This window comes from Zootermopsis nevadensis, unplaced genomic scaffold (assembly GCF_977971745.1).
Source record: "Zootermopsis nevadensis isolate Lab colony 2312 unplaced genomic scaffold, Znev_1.0 Znev_ptg000021l, whole genome shotgun sequence".
In the NCBI taxonomy this organism is placed as follows: Eukaryota; Metazoa; Arthropoda; class Insecta; order Blattodea; family Termopsidae; genus Zootermopsis; species Zootermopsis nevadensis.
In genome coordinates, this window is record NW_028259153.1 from 5,028,929 (window position 1) to 5,053,215 (window position 24,287).

The 24,287-nt window shown below is 37.7% G+C and overlaps 1 protein-coding gene and 1 long non-coding RNA gene across 2 annotated transcripts in view; both read right to left on the reverse strand.

The window, feature by feature from the left end:
- Positions 1 to 9,682: 9,682 nt before the first annotated feature.
- The window catches only part of Pex1 (peroxisomal biogenesis factor 1), a 47,292-nt gene continuing 32,687 nt past the window's right edge, over positions 9,683 to 24,287 (reverse strand). Inside the window, exons 18-19 of the mRNA XM_022076926.2 lie at positions 11,114 to 11,226; positions 9,683 to 10,020 (exon numbers count right to left, since the gene is read on the reverse strand). Coding sequence (XP_021932618.2) covers positions 9,939 to 10,020; positions 11,114 to 11,226 — 195 coding nt within the window. The 3' untranslated portion in view covers positions 9,683 to 9,938. The remainder of the gene's footprint in view (positions 10,021 to 11,113; positions 11,227 to 24,287) is intronic.
- On the reverse strand, positions 12,104 to 13,988 carry LOC147873096 (uncharacterized). The gene is made up of 2 exons (XR_015536078.1): positions 13,202 to 13,988; positions 12,104 to 13,096 (listed from the first exon to the last, which is right to left on the reverse strand). It is a non-coding gene; the product is annotated as an uncharacterized LOC147873096 (long non-coding RNA).

Consider the following 24,287-nt stretch of genomic DNA (forward strand, 5'->3'; position numbering starts at 1 on the left):
ATTTATTTGTGTAGTGTTGTGTTTTGATAACGTTTCAAGAACTACCATACAAAACTCAACATCTTCCATTGCTAACATACACAGTGTTCATCATATAAGATAAGATAATAAAACCAACTTTGAACTTCTAATCCACCTGCTTCTATTCCTCACACAGAGGGTGCTCATCTTATAAGGTAAGATTATAAAACCATCTTTTAAAAGGATTTCAGTGAAATTTAATTATTATGTCTCATATAGTTTAAAAGTTATGATAAAAAATGTGTTTTAGAGCAAAATTTAAATGGACATCTGAAAAAACCACCACTGTACGAGCTCGACTGCGGCATTTAAAACCCCCAGCTGACGGGTTAAAAAAGAAGGACCACTTTTGATTTCACCCGACGCGTTAGTTTAAATTTCACAGGAAATAATTTTTTAATTATAAAATACGTTCAAAAATTAGTCTCATAAAGCAAATAGCAAAATAACTGCACGCGAAGATGATCGATAAATGATTCAGCTGTAAAAAAACAAAACACGAACGAACACGAGCCAATCATGTGAACATCCTATCATTCCATAACAGAAAATAAAAAATAAAAAAATAACAGCTGGTATATCGAAAATTGTTTTCCTTGTATTTAAAAATGAGATTGGCAACCACGGCCGATTACTGCCAACAACTGGCCCGTGTTACAATTGGATTCGCTACCACGAAGCAATGTGAACGTCACGCACGGGGAAAGGGACCCGGAAATTAATGCTAAACGAGAAAATTATACCCTGCCTGTGGGGTGCATTTTGTAACCTCCCCTCCCTGACCTGTGGGTGGTTTATAAAATTGTCGATCGGTGCATCTCGTCTGCGGAGCTGGCATTCACGGGCGTTAAAACTTTTGCATTCATCACATTTGAAACATGAAAACCTCTGCAAAGTGTTACAATACCTGTAGGAAAAATCAATGGTCTGGCTATGATACATCACTATATGTGGTTACAGCATATCACGAATACACTAACCGTGGGCCGCGGGCTACATGCGACTCACAGCAGGCCATCACTCGGCAGTTAACTGATCATTCCATTCTGTGTGTGGATCATACGGATTCTCTATTTAATTCTTATGAGTCCCTTGTAGACGTTTGATAAAATGCTAATGGTATAATCGTGTGTCTACCCTCACGTTACAACTTTTGAACTACTGAAGGGATTTCAATCTTTTTTATACCGAAGACATAAACAAAGATTACAAAAGCTAAAAGAAGGAATTCATAAATTTTTCACAAAAATGGACGTCGTACAAAATTCATGTGAAAACATGACTTACGAGGTACGATCGGAAAGTTTCAAGACTGCGCCTAAAAAAACCCGTACACTTATCTCAGGTATTAAATTCATCCATCACCCTCGAAGTAGTTCCCCTGGGAGTGAACACAACGATCCCAGCGCCGCTGCCAAGTTACTTAACCAATTCCTGACACACGTTATATTTGTCAAAAAAATAAATTACACTGAAATCATAAAACCAAAAGAAATATTATAGAAAGTATTGGAAATATCCACCAAGTTCAGCGGTGCGTACATTCACTGTTTTAATCATGCGTGGTACCTCCGAAGAGTTATTGCGTTAACATTTTAAGTGCACAGATCAGTTTTCCTTTGCACGTTCTCCATCAAAAACCAAAAATGATATAAATCCGGTGGTGATTAATCCAGGGATTGAGGGGACAACAAGTTTCGATAAATAATGCGACCACCGAAAAACTCTCTCGACATCTGCATTATTAAATTGGCTGTATGTCCCTTATATCCTTCTTGCCGAAACTTTCAGGTTTGTTCGTCAGCTTCCAAAAAAGGAAATAAATTCATAATTTCTGGTGACTTTCAGATGTTTCTGAATAAAATGAGACCATTTATCCTACATCGTACTGTGACTTTTAAAGAGTGTAGCGGTTTTCTTGGAAGGTATGCTGATTTTAAGCACCCCATTTTCTGTTATTTTAGCTATTAACGTATCCGTTTAGGTTAGGTTAGGTTCGTGCATGACAGGTGCACAATATCGATGAAGTTTTACAGCCTTATGTACAGTTCTTTAAGATAATCCATTCTGAAGAAAATTCTGTTTTTATTTGCAGTCCAATCTCATTGCTATTGAACAAGCTCCAGCTTTCACTGATTATACCTGACCTATTTTGATTCAGAATTAACTTCTGAACACATGAATCTCTTAGCCAGGAGTAGACCATGGCGAACAATATTTTTTGATAATAGAGTTGATTGGACATTTTTCACAAACGATATTTCTGAATGGTATTTGTGAACAATGTTCGTAAACATTCGATGTTCGGACCGAAAGTTATTTTCAAAAACACATTTAGCCTGTTAAATGTTTAGTTAGTCGACAACTTAGTTTGATTTCTATAATCTTCTGACATAGCATTCCATAAATATTTCCACAGTACGGCAATGAACTTTTGTGTTTGAAAAGAGATGAGTAACTTCTTGTTCAGCTAAGCGACTATCTATTTCTTCGTGTAATTAGTTCCTCCACTCAAAACGTAATGGTAGTCGATACATTATAAATCTGCCTCCAGCACCACCACGTATATGAAACGGTGAGCCACACGAAGAGATTTTATTTTCGCCTAAATGTTAAAATAATACTGACAAATAGACTAAAACAGCTTTCTTCCATAGCCTTCTCTATTAATCACCCATAACTATCATTACGTTCCACAATAGGCGGTTTATAACAGTTGAACCTAAAGTAGTTCTTTTCTGTCAGGATCCTGATTGAGGGTTCTTGTAGATTTCCCCAGTTCTTCTACAAATATAATTAAATAATTAATACCCTACATTATTCTACGGTCAGTTGTTTACTAACCAAAAATTCTCTCCCATTTGATAAAGTTCAAAACTGTTGTTGAACAAACTGATAAATAAACAAGGAAGACAGTCGAAGAATCGTCGTGAAACAAGTCACATAACCAACCTAACCTGCCTCCAATTGATACAACGTCTTAAGACAAGTCGAACGCACTGATAACTGGTCTTGAACCGCGTACCGTCCTAAAGGAATCGCTGTGCCGAGAAGATAGGACACAGAGAGCGAGCAATGTGTTGCCGCACGTCGGGACGCGAGGCGTCGCTATCGGTCGTCGCCCAGCGCCTTTATAGCACACCCCTCTCCCCTCTTCGGCAGCAACACGGAGCACACAATTTATGCATTATTGTACACTGCGAGATAAAGTTGTGAAAATTGGGAAGGCGAGAAAAGAGGAGTAATAGGATTTACACAGTAGCATAATGGGACACTCAGAGGCCATTCTGGAGCGTTTTCTTTACCCTTCAAAAGAAGATAAAAGTGTTGAAATGTGGAAGTATTGTAGCGATACGGGACTTATCTTGGGACGCCTGCTCGAGCGGGTTGCAGACGACTCAGGAAATGAACCTAGAAGCTGATAGTATAGCGTCTATTATACGCCAAGCAGTATCATCGAACGCCGAGAAAAGAAGAGAGTTCACCAGATATACTGTACTCTACATATATATTTCTAACAGAGGTGCTATAGTCTGAAGGGGAGAGATCTGAGTAAGCACCGCAACCCCCACGCCCACCCCCCACCATTCTCATAAAAAGTGTTGTTGATGTTAAATAGGCGTGCCTTGTCGGTTTGGGGTAGAGACCTATCTGTTTCCCATCGTGATACAGATTCTGTAGCCTGATCCCCTACACCACAAAGTGACCTCACGTTCCACCCCCGGTGAAGGGGGCAGTTTGTACAATAAATTAAACACTGCGAGTACAAAAGAATGGCGACAATATTTCGCCAACCCAATGTAGTATATCTTGTTTTATTACAGTTATATTATTTTAATAAATTAAAAACTAATTATAATTAGACCCAAAATATAGTGACTATAAAATGTAATGGAATTCCAAGTTATAATAAATAAACGTAGAGAATAAAACAGACAATATTATAAGTTGATATAATTGCGTCATATTGTGAATTAAAATTTAATTATTCGTGTTTTTTCCGTCTAATCACAATTGTATATAAATAAAATTATACATAAGATATTAAAATATCATTTACATATTTGGTACAACTTTTTACTACATATCTACGCTCTTCCTAGGTATGTTCATTTTTACATTTTACATTCCATTTTTATTTATTTTTATCTTATTACATTTTGTCTTCTATACTCGTTCTTTCAAGTTCAGTAATAATTAAAAATATTTTAAATTATTTGCGTTACAGGCCAATGTTAAACCACTATCACTTCAAATTATACCCCCACTCCAATGAATTTGGAAGTAAACATCATCAGAAGTTACACAACAACAGTAATTAAGTTTTAGTTTATAAGATTATAATTTTTAACTTTTAACTTTACACCTGAAGATGGTTCAATGTAACCGAAACATGTAGTAAAAAGTTGTACCAAATATGTAAATGATATTTTAATATCTTATGTATAATTTTATTTATATACAATTGTGATTAGACGGAAAAAACACGAATAATTAGACAATATTATGATTTTTGCCTGTTGTTCTTGTGGGAGTGAAACTTGGCATTTAATCAATTGTAACAAATAAATTACACATTATTAGCGAGAGCAAATACACTGCAGAAAATTATCGAACGAGTAACTTCACAGTAGGATGTAAGGTTCTCAAGGCGACGAGGATGAATCTTGCTGTCTCCTGAGTTGTAGCTCCGTGCAGTCTGGTACAAGATTAGCAACGTTTCGGAGGTACTTTCTGGCTCAATATTCAGGGCGATCGTCCTGATAATGGAAGCAGGAAGTATCTCTGAGACGTCAGTAAACTACCAGACTACACGGCGAAACAACCTTAAATACAGGCAACGAGTAACTTCATAATTTATACGTGTAACTAAGACGAACCAATTTTAACGATAAATGTTGTGCTTAGTCTAACTTCGTACGTTAACAGCACTTATACAGACAGTCAGGAACACAGTGGCTGTTAATTAAATGCAGTATTTCTTAAGAAAACGCCCAAATCGATTTAAACTACACAAGACAAATAATTGCTACTTCAAATTATATCACGAATGTGATTCGTTCTCATATGAGCTTTTTATTCTGTTTTCTGGGCCATCAAACACAATCTCTTCAGAAAAACAAAAAATCAACAAAACGAATAGACTGTAGGTTTAGTATTTCTCCTTCCGAGAACTTGTCAAAAATTTGAAACTATATTTCATGCTCACTTAGCAACACTACAGATAAATGCAGCCTCTATTGTATTTAGAGGGAGTCGTAAGTTCAAGGAATGGCTACAGAGATGGCAGCAGGAGCTAAATCTGTTTGTCCACGATGTGAAAGCGTCGTTTGGACGCTCATGAATATGCAGAATCTCTGTGTCGTAGTAGTTATGTCCCCATTCATTCACTAACTTTTCTTCATCTCTGAAAATCGCACAAGTCAAATTTTGCCTCTTTTCTCTATCCTCTTCCCATCCCTACTTCCAGCAACAAAACGAAGAGTTTTCCAAACTTGCATTGAAGCCCAGGAAATTACAGTTCACTCCAGAGGAAGAAATTAGGTCTTATTCAAAGCTCCCGAAGAATAGCTGGATGGGGGATTTGATTGTGATTGTATAATCAACTGCAAAGAACACGTCCCATATTTTTACGTCAATGAAATTATTTTATATACAGTAATTGTGTTAGCAAAGAAGGGCGGAACTCATGGATAAAAATGGTAGAAAATTTTCATTTGAAATTGAGATATTTCTTCTTTTTTATCTGTCTCCTTCTCCCTCCCCAACAATTTTTATAGAAACGAATGCAGACGAGATACGACTATCAGAAACTGCAAAATAATTAAGAAGCAGATACAACATCTCGCACTATGCAGCGCCTTTGTAGGGCGTTGAATCAGAAAAGTGTCCATTGTTTTATGAATAGACGTGTAATTTTTTTTTTTTTTTACAAATTTCTTACAAGTTGTTCAAGTGAAATAATTGCTTTCATCGAATGAAATAACACGCACAAATGCAGCGATTAATATTCTTCCTGTGCTACTTGAAACAACCGGAGTTTAAAAATCCATATTCATATTCGGTTTAAAAAAGTAATAAAATCAACGAGTTATATTACATTGAAAATAATTAAACGAATTACGATATTTGTTTATGTATACGTACTTGCACATCAACGGGTTCAACTTTTAGCCAAATTTAAACTTTTTTAAGACTTTCAAATAGCAAACATCCAGAATTAAAGCTATCACTGCAGACAAACCAGCCCGACTGGTGTATGTCCTTTCTTTAAGCAATCAAAATAAAATTCAACTTAACTTAAAGCACTAGTAATTACTTCCTGCATTTCCAACATTACTTTTTTTTTTATCGAAAACTTTTTTTCAAAAAAAATTTACCGAAGAAACTGCTTCAGCTCTAACACGTCTCATTCCTACGCCAAATTAATGTCATCAGATATTATTTGTATACGTACAGCTGGATGTTACACTACTGAATTAAGTTATTTTGAAAATTATGGTTAAAATCATACATTCTGAAACATTTCGACATTCGTAACTCCCACTCTGTCCTTGAAAACGTAATCCGTTAAATAGAGTAGAATGAGAAGGCGGGTCCCAACTTTTCGTTGGCTCGATCTATAGACATTTTGGTAGGACTCCTTGGATGAGGGATCGGCCCGTCGCAAGGCCTCTACCTGTACACAGGACAGCACAACACAACATCCATGGCTTGAGTGGGATTCGAACCCACGGTCCCTGCGACCAAGCGGCACAAGGCCTCAGACCGCGCGGCCACCGCGGACCCTCCTGTAGAAATAATCGAAACAAAATTCACAAGAAATCTAATATTGTTATTAAAGCATGAAAGGAGATGACTGAGTACTCCATATTGCAACCCCTTGAATAAGTAGTGGAAGTAATATGTTCCAGCAAAAGGGTGGGATAGGTTGGAGGCTGCGTCAATAAATCCAATAACCAGTGCCCCTGGCAACAAACTGCTTGTCTATCAATTTCTCTTCATTAGGCTTCAAAGGGGGGACAAAGGAACAAAACTACGTAATTTAAGGCTCTCATTTTACATACAAATCCCGAAAGAGACCTCATACTCATTAAGATATGCTCGTTTTCTTAAACTACAGGCTGTATTAAGATCCAAGTTCAAAAGGATCTTAAACGAGAAGCTATAAGTAATACACAAACTTGGAAACTTTGAAGGAACTTGCAGATTCTGAACCGATTTCTTCATCCCCGACGCTGATAACTATCGCGATCTGAAGAGGAGCTCTACAACCGCGTAACTTCTGTAATCTTCCAGTGAAACCTCTTTCCCCCGGAAACACACTCTAAGTAATAAATGAACCTATTTTGCTAATTTTCAAACTCAAAAACCATTCTCCCTCCATCTTGTTCTTCCTGATATGTATACGGTAAAGAGTGTGGCAGCAAGGAAGAGTCCATTAAAACACTAATTAACTTACACCAAGTTTATCACAATTTTGTTTTAAGTGTTGTTCAGTAATATATTATGACGTAAACATAACACACACACAGCACAAACTTTAAACAAGGGAACAGCAGTGTTAAAACGCTGGAAATGGATAGTTGGTGGGGTGAGGAAGTGAAGTTGGAGACGGGAAGAGAAGGGAAGTTCATAACACAGAAATTAACTCACATTTGCCTCTTTTCAGCCAAGTGAACCGGGAAAGATTATGAAGAGGTTCATGTCTTGGTTGGTGGTTCATACCACCCTGCTATTACGATTTTCTCACATAAAAAATACTGCCTGTGTACAATGCAGAATTACTATGTAAAACAGTACAGAAACAAATTTCGCAAAATTTTATTTTTTTAAAAAATTTGTTTTCCAAATAAACCGATCGGATTCTGATAATTCACCATACGGTTGAAACGTGTTCATAATATCAGGGGTGTGCTGAAGGTGCTTCGCGTGGGCCCCTTGTTAATGTTTTACTATTATCCAACCCCTTTGTTATCGGCACATAAAACATCAGATTATACAGCCGGTACAATAGTATGAGAATATGTAACATGGAAGAGCTAAGATCTCTGATCTCTTAAAGAGACTTTCACAAAATTTTTAGGTTTGACATCAGTCATTAATTTAACATTTTTTTTTTGTAAGGTGAATATGGAATCAGAATTGCAAGAATATGAAGACACAAATCACAACCCTCACACACACACACATACATTCAATTAATGTTCATCAAAAACTGGGATAAATATATTTAGACGAGTACAAAGAAGATTCACAATTTCCAAATAAAGTAAAAATTTATAATCAATTACAAACTTTAGTGGCTACTATAACATTTTAAATTTTTTTAAGATTTTATACTTCCACGGTTACAAAATCCTCTCTGGCGATCAGCCGTGTCAGTTCCGAGTTAAAAATCGTTTCAGAAACTCGCTCATCAGGGTCATTACGAGGAATACCAAACATTTATGATATAAATCACAGTGATACCTCATCCCTATTAGTAAGCTATGCAACCAGAAGGCAGAGTCAAATTGGGCAACGCACTGTTGCTTAACCTGGAGCATAATCTTCAGTAAACTAGACTTTGCACGCCGTCGTTTGCCATGACAGTCTTGGAACTTACACTGCATTGACAAGGCAACGAAGTTGTAATGGCATAAGATCTTTCATTTTTCTTATGTAACTTTATCGATCATTATGACTGCAGCACTGCCCTTTTCTGCTGGTAGAATTAATTTATCCTGGTTTTCTCATGGAGCCCTCAGTGCTTCGCGTCTAGCAAAACCCTTAGCGGCAGCAGAACGCCACGTGTATTTTGTGATAGTGGTAGATTAAATAGTGATTAAGTACAAAGACTTACCACATGAAATACGCGGGATGAGAGACCGGAGAAGTCCGTCAAGCAATGGTCAGAACAGTTCAAAGAGACAGGCAGCGTCACGCATAAGAAGGGCTCAAAAATGCCTTCCGCAGACAATGACGCAGTCTACAGAGTTCAAAAAGCTTTCTTTTGCATCTAAGGGAAATTCATCAGTCAGATAACTTAAAATTCCCCAAAAATTGCAAAAAATTCTTCACCGTCATCTAAAGATACCACAAGCACTAGAACCAGACAATCAGCTACGTACAAGATAATTTTCTTTAGACAAGCTCAGAAGGACTGACAACGATAACACTTTCCCGGACATCTTATTTCAATGTGAAATTAACTTTCCTCTTGTCTGGAATGGTAAATAAACATAATTGCAGAATTTTCTGTTTGCATGCACAAATATGAAAAAATAATAGCCTCAAGCTGAATGTGTGGTGATGATTGACCCCTTCTTCTTCCAAAAGAAGAGACTTAACAATCCAAATTACCTTGATATCCTTAAATTATTTGCACTTCCATAAATGATTCACCTCCGTCGGAACATTTTCTTTTAGCAAGATGGCACTTCTCTGCACTCGAGATTGGCACTGCAAAAAATTCATGGATAAAAGTTTTTCTAGGATGAGGACTGGGTGGGATACGCTAATTCCACTGCGTTCTCACGCCTCCTGTTTAACCCCTGTAATTTTTGTCCTCTGGGTCTACTCAAAGGAACAAGTCTTTCACATAACATTTGTGATACAAAGTCTAACATTTGGGCATTTACCAGACTACAAGTGACAAAGTATATAAATTGTCTCAGCGGTTCCTTAATGCCATTTAATATCTCCTGTAATGCGTGGTTTATATATTCTATAAAGCAGTAAATAAATTCTGCTTACTCCGTATTTTGTGATTATATTTCATCGACGGTTACATTCAGTCAGTTTTGCTTCTGAATATAATAATGCACATATCACAAAGCCCTTCACCATGAAAGACAAATAAAAGTTCAATATAGGAAAAGAAGGGGATAGTTTCATTAGACTGTCTGTTCTGAGCAGATGGTAAAAATGTGTAATCATGCCAAAGTTGCTCTTTGAGGCACGGAGGCAATCTCTTCGGCAGAAGTTCCACCTCGAGATCTTTCAAACCTCTCGTAACTGAAATTAAGACAAGACAGAACTGATTACTTTACACAATAAAATAATATCATCTTATTACTATCAATCTATAACTATGGATGAAAGACAATGTACTCAATATCTAAAGAAGTATAAATTTGCAGACAAAATCTCTAGCCTTAGATAAAGTATTTTCAGTACCAGATCAAATTATTCTCAGGTTTTATTTATTTATTTGCAGTTTATTTAATGCCACCTTCAGAATTGTAGCTCAGACTATGTATCATCGCATGATAGGACAATTAGTGACATGAAGTGAACAGTCACGGCCAAACGCTAGTCTACCACTTACCTGGAGGGACTAAGAAGAACCACATGAAGCCTCAGTCAAGATTGACAGTCTATCGGCCAAGATTTGAACTGGATCTCCCAAATGCACTAACCACTCAACTGTGACGCCTGATTTTCGGTTGTCATTATTTTCTAAATTCTGATACATGTGGTTCAAGTATCACTCTAATCACAGCTTCAATTAAGTAATCTCCCACTTAATGGTACCTGCACCTTGTCGTGGTGGTGGGGCCTGAGTACCTCAGTGACCCCAAGAGCTACTGGTAGGGCCTCCCTAACCAGACTGGTCGAGGGGGAGAGGTCAGACTAAGACAGGTACCCTGGTCCTACAGGTTGGGGGTTGGTCGCAAGGCTAACAACCTTGCACCGTAAAAAGGAAGATGTTTCAAAACCTCCATCAAAGCCTCGGACAGAATGGACCTAACAGAGGACCGAATGGAAGAGGAGAATGGAGGAGGCCATGGACCGAATACGGACTGGAGAGCCGTAGAAGAAGAATTAAGTAATCTCCATTCAATCTTTCATCACAATCATTTAACTGAAAGCACACTCGGTAAATACCAACCAACAAATGCCTTTAAACTATAAACACTAGACAGGGAGTTCTGAGACACAGAACTGCACAAATCCAAAACAATTTTCATATCACATTACATTACATGGAGATAATCTTGATATCATTTACACATGTTAATTAATTCAAGATCACACAAATGTTACAAATCTGAAAGGGAAACCAGAAAATAATCTACTCTCTTTCTGAAGCAAAAGTTATACTCACACCAGATGATATCTGAGCCTCTCCATTTCTGACAAAGAAGGTTCAGTGTCCCTTAGAGCTGCCTTGAGGTCTCTCTGGGTTACCATGGGACCAGAAATAACACTGCCAGACTTCTGTAAAACAGTAAATACAGAATAATGAATGTACTGAGGAAAATATAAGGACCTAAGATACAGAAAATCATCTTCTTCTCCTTCTCCTTCTGGTGCCCTGACCATTATCGAATGCTGGCGATCATGTCAGCTACCATCAGCCATTATCCATGGTTTCTCGTTGCCTTCCCCATCGCAGTATCAGAGCCGTAGAAATATTAGGAAGTACTAGGAAGTCCATTCTAAACACTTCCTATCATCAAAAGTCCTTCCGCTTACTCACAGCTAAAACAAATACATCATATGATAACTGATCTGACCACATTTTAAAGTGACTCATCCTGTATAATAGTGTTGTTGTCAAACTGATTTCCAACAGGGAAACAGGCTCAAAATTCCAATATTTAGTTCAGTTCTGAGAGACTTGTGACTTGACTCCCCGCACGTCTGATACACTGAGAGAAATGACATTCTGAAAGATTATTCAGACACTTTTCATTTACTTTTTCTTCAAAGCGGGCAGCCACCATCGCACATGCAAACAAAACTGGCAAAATTGTTACACAGACACTCGAGCATTTTTAAATACAGCTAGTACCTAAAGTAAAGATGTTCCACTGCACGCCATTGAGTGCCTCGGAACAGAAGAGGTATGGGTCCTGTATTCTTGACCTCTAAATTAGGAGTAAACAGAGACACGCTCTGGCCATCTTTTACCCCAGGGGAAAAGACCCCCTGAGTACCCATTAGATGGGGGGTTGGGTGGGCACCAGAGCCAGTCTGGAGACACATAGAGGTCACAAGAAACCTTCTGCAGCTGCCGAGGAGCGAACCCCAGTAGTCCATCTGCAGCCAGAAAGTATACTAACTGAAGTATCCCGTCCCGTCTTGAAATTGGTAGGACAACAAAATTCACTTCTTAGATGCAGCACAAAATCTAATTAGTAGCAACACGAAACCAAATCAATGTTAACACAATCTTGACTGTACTGTTTAATTACTATGCGACTGACTCTCCAGCAAATGCGATTTTCAAAGTCTCCCAAAGTTACATCCGCCACACGTTAATATTACATCCATATTCCATCCTCCATTCTACTCATTATTATGGACGGACGGACGGACGATCATATCTGTGCAAGTACGGAGGAAGCTTGGCTGTTGATGTCTCAACTTTCTCTATTTGGCTTGAATATCGAGCCCAGGTGATCTAATCACAGCTTCATAATTACGTCGTTAACTACCGTCTCTATTCTACTTCGCTTTAGCCTGTGGAAGGTAACGGAGGTGCTATACAGTATTCAGCACAGAAACCACCAAGAGAACAAGAAGGGTGTATGTAACAGATCAGGCGAGATGTGTATAATCTGTTAAACCTCGCAGCAAAATGAAGCATTGCATAAAATGCATTTCACACTTAGGTTCTACTGTTTTCGTGTATCGTTACGAATATTTATATTATCAGACATGGGAATTAAATATCTTTTCAAATTCCGAACTTTTATCAACATACTATGAATGTCTTACGAAACGTCTGCCAAACTTAGGACTTCATAAGATAGTGTAGTTGCGTCATATTGTGACTTATTAAATTAAAATTAAATTATTTGGTTATTCCGTCAAATCACAATGTATTTAAAATAAGATAATTAAAATAATTAAAATATCATTCTTTGTTCCATATCGAATAATCGATTTACAATTGGAACAGTTATAACATGTTTCGGTTTTATTAAACCATCATCAGGTGTAAAATTATATTAAATTTAAAACTCAATTACAATTTTTTACAATTTTTCGTAGTATAGTTTTTTGGAGGTCGTGTCCAGATATTTTCATATAATGGATCAACTTTATTGTTTGAAGTGATGCTTTTGATGTTTACATCGGTCTGTGAAGTAAATGATTCAAAGAAACATTATTGAATATGGATGAATATAGAAAACAATTAAATAAATAAATAAATAATATTATAAGGAAAGTAAAATAAACATACCAGAGATGAAACAGTAGACAACACAGTTGTGTCTGGAGGTGATTCAGAAGTATTACCGTATCCGAGCAAGGTTTAATACTGAATGCGGTTGCTAGTGGGGAGTAGGTGAAAGGTGGTTGTCGGGGTTGGGGTCAAGGAACTGAAAAGCATCACTTCAAACAATAAAGTTGATCCATTATATGAAAATATCTGGACACGACCTCCAAAAAACTACACTACGAAAAATTGTAAAAAATTGTAATTGAGTTTTAAATTTAATATAATTTTACACCTGATGATGGTTTAATAAAACCGAAACATGTTGTAACTGTTCCAATTGTAAATCGATTATTCGATATGGAACACAGAATGATATTTTAATTATTTTAATTATCTTATTTTAAATACATTGTGATTTGACGGAATAACCAAATAATTTAATTTTAAACTTAGGACTGTTAATCATTGGCTTATTTTGAGTACATAGGTTGTATGGACATGAGTCAATATCTCAACCGTTTAGCAGTACTTGGGACCTCTGAAACGTCGGTAAACTTCTATCAGGCCACACGGCGCAACAAGCCACCATACGCACTTAATGCATAAAGCTGTGTACTTGGTATGTAACTACAATCATGAAGTAGGTAAGAAATACAAAGGATCCTTTTATTTTGCTACATAAACTAAGTGATATAATCATATTAATTCATAAGATGAAATAGTTGCGTCATATTGTGAAAATATATATTTAATTAATTATTCTTGTCCGTCTAATCACAATTTAAAATTTAAAAATTAAGATAATTAAAATATCATGTGATGTTCCTATCTAAATGTAAATCGAATGTTTCGATAGGAACATCACATGATATTTTAATTATCTTAATTTTTAAATTTTAAATTGTGATTAGACGGACAAGAATAATTAATTAAATAAATTAATTCAGTTCAAAATATCGACGAAGAACGTGTGTATCAACCAGTATCACTTCGTATAATGCTGAATAACGATGCTTCCTAGATTAATGCCGCCAAGAACGAAAATCCTTTCTCACGGTGTAACAATTTGGAGTGGCACTTAGCTCCTTCTATCTGAAACTACGTGGATAATAATATAATCGTAAGAAAATGGTGTAAGTGAAACTCAAGAGTTCGATAATGTTATCTCTTCTACGCGCCGCTTACATCTTGAGACTTCTCACAACCGTTTCCACGGCGTCAGTGGGGGATTCAAATGTAGTACCGTGTGACCCAAAGCAAATACAGCCGCGTGGACGAACATCTACCTCTTGGAACAGAGACCTTCTTCACTCAGCTCATCAACAAATTCAGTCTTTGAAAGAAATAGGAATATCATTATTGTGTACGCAACAGACTGCTTCTGGAACGTGTCCTGAGACACAAGATCAGTCAGTCTGCACCCTCACAAGCTAATAACAAAAAGGAACATCACATTAACGCCCTAGAATTTCTTTTCACATGGAAATGATAAAATCACTTTCGTCGTCCTCGATAATTGTCTGTAAGTACGCAAATAGTGAGGCACAAATTTAACTTTTATAAGCTACATGGAAAGCCACGGTGGTCTAGCGGTTAGAACGCTGGCCTTGTAATCCTGGGGGTCTCGGGTTCGATTCCCGGCGGTGCCCGAATTTATAACTTGTGTTGGGCAAGGCCGTGGTCTAGGCAACACGGAGTTTTCCTCCGGGGGCTTCCCCGGTTTCTCCGTGGCATCCCAACAATTACTCCATTCACACACAGAAGAAGGCAATGGCAAACCACTTCTGGATCATCTGCCAAGAACGTATATGAACAGGTCCCAGTCCGAGAAAAGGATGGAAGGATCCTGTTCATATGGACCTGTCCTCAGACAGAACACTAAATAAAATAAAAATAAGTTACATGGCGAAAGAAAGACAGACTTCTGTTTAACGGCGTGTATCAGCCACATCAGTTACGTCTCATGAATAACGAACTGCATGCTGTAGCCGCGGTCTATTTCAGATTCACCTGGCAGGTCGAGGAAACAGCACAGCTTAATCCCAGCCGGTCAAATTTCTATGGCATATGTAAAATGACAGTAAATGTAATTCAAAATTAATTATTTCGTTTACACCTCAAAATTCAGTCGTTTAGACTAAAATGTACTAATTATTCAGTTTTTGTCCGTCTAATCACAATTCATATATAAATTTACAATTACGATAATTAAAATATCATTTTATGTTCCTCATCGAACAATCGATTTACAATTGGAACATCTTTTTACAACATGTTTCGGTTTCTATATAAACCATCTTCAGGTGTAAAAGTTATAATTATAAACTTAAAACTTAATTACAATTTCTGATATGCAACTTTTTGGTGATGTTCACTTCCAGATTCATTTTTATATTGGAGTGAATGATTTAAATCATTTGTATTACAGGCCGATGTAGAACACCAAAAAACATTCACTCCAATATAAAAATGAATCTGGAAGTGAACATCACCAAAAAGTTGCATATCAGAAATTGTAATTAAATTTAAGTTTATAATTTTAACTTTTACACCTGAAGATGGTTTATATAGAAACCGAAACATGTTGTAAAAAGATGTTCCAATTGTAAATCGATTGTTCGATGAGGAACATAAAAAATGATATTTTAATTATCTTAATTGTAAATTTATATATGAATTGTGATTAGACGGACAAAAACTGAATAATTAATTAAATTTCACAATATGACGCAACTATATCATCTTACTAAAATGTACGTTGAATTCAAGTTGACTTCAAGGGGTGGTACTTTACATTGTGTTAAACTGTTCTTTTAGGCTTTGTCCATCGCCTAAATATTACAAAATCACAACGTTTGGGAAGTTGGGTTCTATTTCCGCCATCGTGTGCAAATAAAGACAGAAAAACCTATTTGGTTGGCCCCCTAGTTGAGATAATCTGGAATCTGGATGAGATGGGAAGTATAAGTGCAATTTCGTGAAGCCTAAAAGAATAATTTGACGCAATAAAACGTACGTTGGTAACAGATCTAAATCCCACGAGGCATTTTCTTTACATCAATTAAAATGGTGTAAATTTTGAGATTCCAAGCTTTTTTTTAAAAAAAAGAAAAAGAAAGGGTCATTATTACGATCTATTTCTAAAACCGTTGACACCATCACCGAACTGACGAACTTTGCCTATTATACATAAAATGTAACTGCAATTCGAGACTGGAAATGATTTCGTTTTTAATTAATCAAACATAATACGATCATACATAGAACCTCCGAAGGTTATGTAACAGGAGATAGACGTGCACTTACTCTCGCAACTAAAGACCAAAGGCGTATAGGGGACGTGAGGAAAAGTAAGAAATCTCCCAGAACTCCATTTCCTTTTCAAATTAAAACAAAAAAAAAACATACCAACCCTCACACCCACAACAAAGTTCCACTCCTTAGCTAACTCTTTCTTCCCGGGGAAAATACACTCAACAATTTCTCAGCAAGAAGAAAACTGGAAAGGATATCTTGAAACCTTCCAAGAAGGGAAACAGATGATGGGGGGGAATGAGCGGGGAATTATTGCAAGAAGAGAAAATATAACGATTTAATTACAAATTTAAAAGCATTCTGCGGGCGTTATTGGACCCGGTTATATTTCCTCCTTCAATTAAGGAGAGTTTTAATTACCGGCTGTGCTCAAGTCAGGCCGGTAATGGGCGGCTTGATCCACAGAGCCCTGCGTCACTCGCACTGCATAGTTTGCACCACTTACAGCGAAAAATGTTTACATAATTCACGGTAAAAGTGTTACTGGGGTGACCAGCTCTGAATCTTAACGTCTGGCCCTAAAATCCACACATTACTTTATTTAACCCATAGCATTAGTAATACCACGGTATTTTATTACAGGTAAAATATTAAATCAAGCATCCTACAAACAGGAAACACGTACAGTATAACATACTATTCAGCCCTGAAGATGGCTAGAGTATGATTCTCCGAAACATCCACACGGCGTCACAACTCAGAAGACCGACATCGACAACAAAATGTTTGTGAGTCTTGTCAGAGATAACGCAAACAATTAAAACTCTAAAAATTACATGAAACCGTTTGAATTAAATTAGAAATTTCAAAACTTTCAAAGCGTTACGGTGATCATCAGCAAGGCGTCGGATAAAGTGACACTCATACGAAAGTTAATTTGGGTGGCACACCACCCCCCACGCATCAAATCGCCACATATTAGGCGGGTGACCGATCTCGAGGCGTCAAAGCATGGCTTCCTGCTTCCTGATGGAATTCAAGGGGGAACGCCTGTACGGATGGCTTCACCGCGCAGTTTGTCGCAATGTGTATTGGTCCATTCGTCTTGCCACAAGGTTAATAACACAAACTTAACCTTATACGACGATCCTTTCGACGCCTAGCAAAAAGACGATAAACCGGTTCTTATTAATGCACCACTACGAAAACACAGAAAATAAATGTAGATCTCTTCGGAGACAAACTAGTTAGGCTGATATTAGCACTCAATCCCACAATTTGTGTGAAAAAACTAAGGAAAATTACGAAAAACCTTCAGCAAAAACTAGCTGGTGTGTCAGTAACATTTCGAAAGAGGCAAATTCAGCTAACCTCCTCTTGTGGACTCTGAAATTGACAGAAGTATGTGCGTCGAACGAAATAACGCGATATAACAGAACAAATTATTGTCAAATTACGAGCTGGAGGGATTAGGCAGGGGGCTGAAGTCAACGCGAGGCGTACTAATGACACGGTGATGCGAAGAAACCCGGGTGTTGGATGTGGCTCCCCCTGCTTAATTCCGCCACCCCAACCCCTTCATTCCTGAGCGGGAATTGTATTAACACTTGGTGATGCCACTATGGCAACTACTCCACCAGTCTTCATTAGCAACGGAGTTTTATCCGTCTCATTCTCGGAACAATTGTCACACCACAAGTCGAGTACAATAACGCACAGCAACCAGAAAGTTAAATCGTAAGTTTTGGGACCTCTCTTATTCTGAAACAAAGACTGGACTACAAAGTATTTCCACGTGTGTGTGTGTCTGCATGTTGAGACCTTCCAAAATTAATAATAATTCTAGCGGTTAGAACGCTGGCCTTGTAATCCTGGGGTCTCGGGTTCGATTCCCGGCGGTGCCCGAATTTATAACTTGTGTTGGGCAAGGCCGTGGTCTAGGCAACACGGAGTTTTCCTCCGGGGGCTTCCCCGGTTTCTCCGTGGCATCCCAACAATTACTCCATTCACACACAGAAGAAGGCAATGGCAAACCACTTCTGGATCATCTGCCAAGAACGTATATGAACAGGTCCCAGTCCGAGAAAAGGATGGAAGGATCCTGTTCATATGGACCTGTCGGCAGACAGAACACTACAAATAAAAAAAAATTAATTTGTATATTGTTCTCAGTCTATGCACATCAATTTATAAATAAATAACTTTTCCACTTGTGTGTGTCACTTATATCATGTCTTCTTCTTATGACATATTTTGGGATATTTATCCATCATCAGATAACATTTGTAGCCTGATTTGATGAAATTATTACGATTCATACTACTTGTAACATTACCCTGGTGATATTATCGGAATTTCAATAATAAATCTGTAGTGTTTTTACGTGTTCAGTGTACACAATGAATCCAACGCAACAAAATTCCAACAGCCACAATTACGAACCTTGTGTAATGGTTTGTATGTTCCGTGAACAAATGGTCTCAGGATCGAGTCCTATAAGGGTAAAATGTTTTATTATTGCTTAAAACTGTAAACATGCCACAGAGTGTTGTGTTATTACTCTTTTAGATTACCAAAAATACACTACTATTATATTTTCTGGAATAACCAATTACAGTATACATTAAATTTGTTGAATATATCCTACAAATTTCACACCGTCACAACGTTAGTGACCTAGCAAAACAAAATCTCACATGCCTAGTTCCAACTGTTCATTTGTTACTTGAAACAATGAAAGAGAGATGGGAGAATAATATTAAAATGGATCTTAAAGAAAATGGTTGTTTTGATATGAAACCGGACTGAAGTGGTTCTCAATATATTCCAACGGCAAGCTCTTATGTCAGTGGGACCGAACCTTTAGTTCCGCTACCAGACACAGTTACATTTGCAGTGAAATGCAAAGGATGTGATCTAAAAGTACTTAACAATGTTCTTAATATTATGTAAGATTTGAGGTTCTCACAGCGGTGAGTATGAAGATTTCTGTCTTCTGGGTTGTTGCGCTGTGTAGTCTGCGATCGCCCTGCTGATGGAGGCAGTATGACCTCTGAAACGTTGGTTAACATCAACCAGACTACACAGCGCAACAACCCAGAAGACGGAAATCTTCATACTCATCGCCCTGATGATGGAGGCAGTATGACCTCTGAAACGTTGGTTAACATTGACCAGACTACACAGCGCAACAACCCAGAAGACAGAAATCTTCATACTCATCGCCCTGATGATGGAGGCAGTATGACCTCTGAAACGTTGGTAAACATCTACCAGACTACACAGCGCAACAACCCAGAAGACAGAAATCTTCATACCCTGATGACGGAGGCAGTATGACCTCAGAAACGTTGGTAAACATCGACCAGACTACACAGCACAACAACCCAGAAGACAGAAATCTTCATACTCTGATGACGGAGGCAGTATGACCTCAGAAACGGTGGTAAACATCGACCAGACTACACAGCACAACAACCTAGAAGACAGAAATCTTCATATTCTGATGATGGAGGCAGTATGACCTCTGAAACGTTGGTAAACATCGACCAGACTACACAGCGCAACAACCCAGAAGACAGAAATCTTCATATTAAGAATCGCCCTGATGACGGAGGCAGTATGACCTCTGAAACGTTGGTTAACATTGACCAGACTACACAGCGCAACAACCCAGAAGACAGAAATCTTCATACTCTGATGACGGAGGCAGTATGACCTCTGAACCGTTGGTAAACATCGACCAGACTACACAGCACAACAACCCAGAAGACAGAAATCTTCATACTCTGATGACGGAGGCAGTATGACCTCAGAAACGGTGGTAAACATCGACCAGACTACACAGCACAACAACCTAGAAGACAGAAATCTTCATATTCTGATGATGGAGGCAGTATGACCTCTGAACCGTTGGTAAACATCTACCAGACTACACAGCGCAACAACCCAGAAGACAGAAATCTTCATCGCCCTAATGATGGAGGCAGTATGACCTCTGAAACGTTGGTAAACATCGACCAGACTACACAGCACAACAACCCAGAAGACAGAAATCTTCATCGCCCTGATGATGGAGGCAGTATGACCTCAGAAACGTTGGTAAACATCGACCAGACTACACAGCGCAACAACCTAGAAGACAGAAATCTTCATATTCTGATGATGGAGGCAGTATGACCTCTGAACCGTTGGTAAACATCTACCAGACTACACAGCGTAACAACCCAGAAGACAGAAATCTTCTTAATATTAAATTAAAGCAGTGACAATACTGAGTGAAATTAAAAAGAATGGGAGAGAATGCGGCCTATTTCAAAGCAACAAGAAGGAATTGAGGTTTATTGTTGTATGTGACATTTGGTTATGTGGCACTCAGTATCAATAATGCCCATGTTTATGAATGAAGAATTTTAATGGGCTCAAAATAAAGTAGACACGGCCAATTATAAGACACTATCCCAGCATTTACTGGAGGGAAGAGGAAAATACAGTCAGGGTAACCAGTCTCCATGTAAAGACTTGAACCCACAACCTCCTGAATGTGAGGCAAAATTCTGCTTTGAACACAATACTTGTATGGCCTGAGGATATCTAAAATAGATCAAAACATGTCACCCTAGAATAAACATAATAAAGAAAAAGTTGTGAGTAATGAAATTTTTATTATAATTCACGCATACCACAACAGGATGCAGAGAATTAGATTATTATGAGGCGAGAATGTCAACCACCACATGACAATGTTTTATGATACTGAGGAAAACCAAAGAACTGATAAGCATCATGTTCAGTTGATGTATTGGAATATAAAAACACTGTAATTCTCACAACAAAGTATATTTCGTGGTTGATGAAAAATTAACATTTATTCTGAGACAAAATCCTGTAATTTATGTGGACAGACAGGAGTGTCATAACCCAAGCCTATGGAATCATCATGAGTCATAAATGAACACCAGCAAGACTGAAATTAAACTGATCCATCCAACTAAACAAGTTTCACAGAAAATATTCTCTGATTTTCAATTAACTTACGCTGACAAATGCATGGAACCTAACCAAACAAACAACTGTCATAAGCACTTGAACCACCCCATCTCACATCAAATCAGTATCAAATTAAAGAACAATATTACAGAAAATCAATAATATTCCTTCCAAACGAATTTATATTATGTTTGCAATTAAAACTCTGTTCCGCTAGACGAGTTTGTTAAGAATGCTCCCTACTTATGCTTTTCCACCCCACAATGTTCCTTTCAGTTGTGAATCCCTTGAGAAAGAAACCAATTTTCAAAATTTCTTCTAGGAAGGTTTATTTTGCTAATGGCAGCAAGAATCAATTACATTTTGCTTTGCTGCATAAATGAGACAAGATTGAATTCCTCCACAATTATATTTGCTTTCCTCATTTACTCGGGTAATTCTGGTGTAGCAGATGCTGCTAAAGAAACCTACTTCTTCTCATTTTCAATCTCATACATAAAAATACAATTATCCTGCAATCATCTAGCAGCAAAGTAAACAAGAGACTTCAACAGCAAGAAACCACCCTTTTCTGTTATTCACAAACCAGTGCTGCTACATCTGCAATAAAAACATCCCCCAATCTAGTTAAAATATAGACTGTTCATTAAAATCAAGTTTCACATTAACTGGCAGAGTACAAATTTTAGTTCCTTCACAAACCAAAGTGAGCCGGCATAGCTCAGTCAGTATAATGACTCGACAAACGGGGTTCGTTCCCCGACGAGGGCAAAGGATTTTTCCTCTAGCCTCTGCGTCCAGACTGGTTCTGGGGCCCACCAAGCCTCCTGTCCAATGGGTCCTTTCCCAGAGGTGGCCAGGGCATGACGCTGACCACTCACCCCCATCTAGTGCCGAGGTCAAGAATGGATAGGACCTATACATCCCCTCCCCTCCCCCAAGTGCCTACATGGCATATAGTGGGACAGCTTTACTTTACTTTACCTTACAAAAACTAAAACCTGCATTAACATAATTTGGTGGAATCACCAGCATCTTTATAAGGACTTGGAACTAATACAATTGGTCCTGAGGCTAAGATAATGACAAAATTAGGTGTACCTATACCTGAGGCCCAGGTTTATATTATAAACAGATAATAATTCTGTCTTGCTAAAATAATTCAGATCCAGTGGAAGGCTCTTAAAGCACAGGAATTAACCTCCAGGATCCATAAAATTTCTTGACTAGTTAAGTTATTATTAGTGGGGGGGGAGGGAGTTTATATATGCCAAATGTCACTGAACAGTACTGTTACCACGTTTCGCAGCCATACAATGCAACAGGCAAGCTAATTAAAGTGTGTACTCGAAAGCAGACGATATAACAGCAGTTTTGAAATCAATAACAAGCACTTCCTGAATTCTTCACTTCCAATTTTACCTCTCTTTCTTTCTCTACTCTACTGCGTAAATGACGTATAAATAACTCAGTTCACGCATTTCAGTCTGATTGTACATACTTCGCTGCACCTGCAAAAATCAGCAGCTGACACCAAAGTAGAAGTGTTGACTAACAAATGAACTGGTTCCATCATTTGGAGAGAATGGGAGAAAGAACAGCATATCCATAAGGAGAAAAGGAAAAGGTTACCACATAAAAGAAGGTAACACCAATTCTGAACACAGTTGCAACTTTCTAATACAACTAACCCATGAAGAGACGATGACGCTGGTATATTAATTATAAACATTTTAACCAGTCCCATAAAAATCAGAAGAAATATATACAAACAAACTTGAGAAAGCCCATTAGGCTGACCAAATATTAACAGTAAATTCAGCTAACTAATAAATCCATCACCTTTTATGTAACCTTCAGGTTCATTACTATATTCACAACTAACTCCATGGAGCACAGTCCATCATCAGAAGCTGACAGTCACTCAGCTAGCCAATTCCCTGCATTTTATGTATCTAACAGGATCAGTATCATGTTCACAAGACCCTGCCTATGGTACCTATCCTGAACCACAACAATCCAGTCCGCAATATTGCTTTCAGGTCCATTTTAATGTTATCACTAATTTAATTGCTGTTGTATCATCTGCTTTCTAGTATATTAATTATTAAGATGAATGAAACAATTTTAATTAGCTTGCTTGTTGCATTGTATGGCTGTGAAACATGGTAAGAATAATGTTCAGTAATATGTGGCATATATACACCCCCAAATTTAGCCCAATAATTTCATGTTCTCCCAAAAAATTTTCCAAAGCATCAATGATGTCCACGTTATCATCCTAGGTTTCTAAAGCCATAAATATATTTGAAATTTTAACCTCATATTGTTCCACAACCTCTGTGCTGTATAGTGCCCTCAAATTAAAAATCTCCATATCAAACATTTGTGTTGCTTATTTACTTAACATTCTCTCCCATTCTTGGAACCACCAAATAGTGGTCAGCATCGCTCACTTTCTCTAAAAGACCAGACGTCAAGTGTACTTGACTGTCATTTTCTGCCAAGATGTGATTAATTTGATTGCATGTCCTCTTTTCATTAGAAGTACATGTGTATTAATGAATTCTGTTATGTGAGAACAATGTATTCTTGATTATAAGGCCTTCTGATATGACCAGGTGTATTATCCTCACTCCACTATCATCACTGGTTTAATGACAAATCTTCTTTGAAACTGTCAGTTTGAAAGCATCTTCTCTCCTGCGTTTTCAGTGCTAACTCTTAAAGAAATGTTTCTGTGGTTCTTAGGGAAATACTTTGGAAGCAGAAATGACATACCACAAATTCGAATTTCCATTGTATTCAACCTGTATTAAAATAACCAAACTGGATTATAATTTTTGAGAATAAAGCCTCCTAC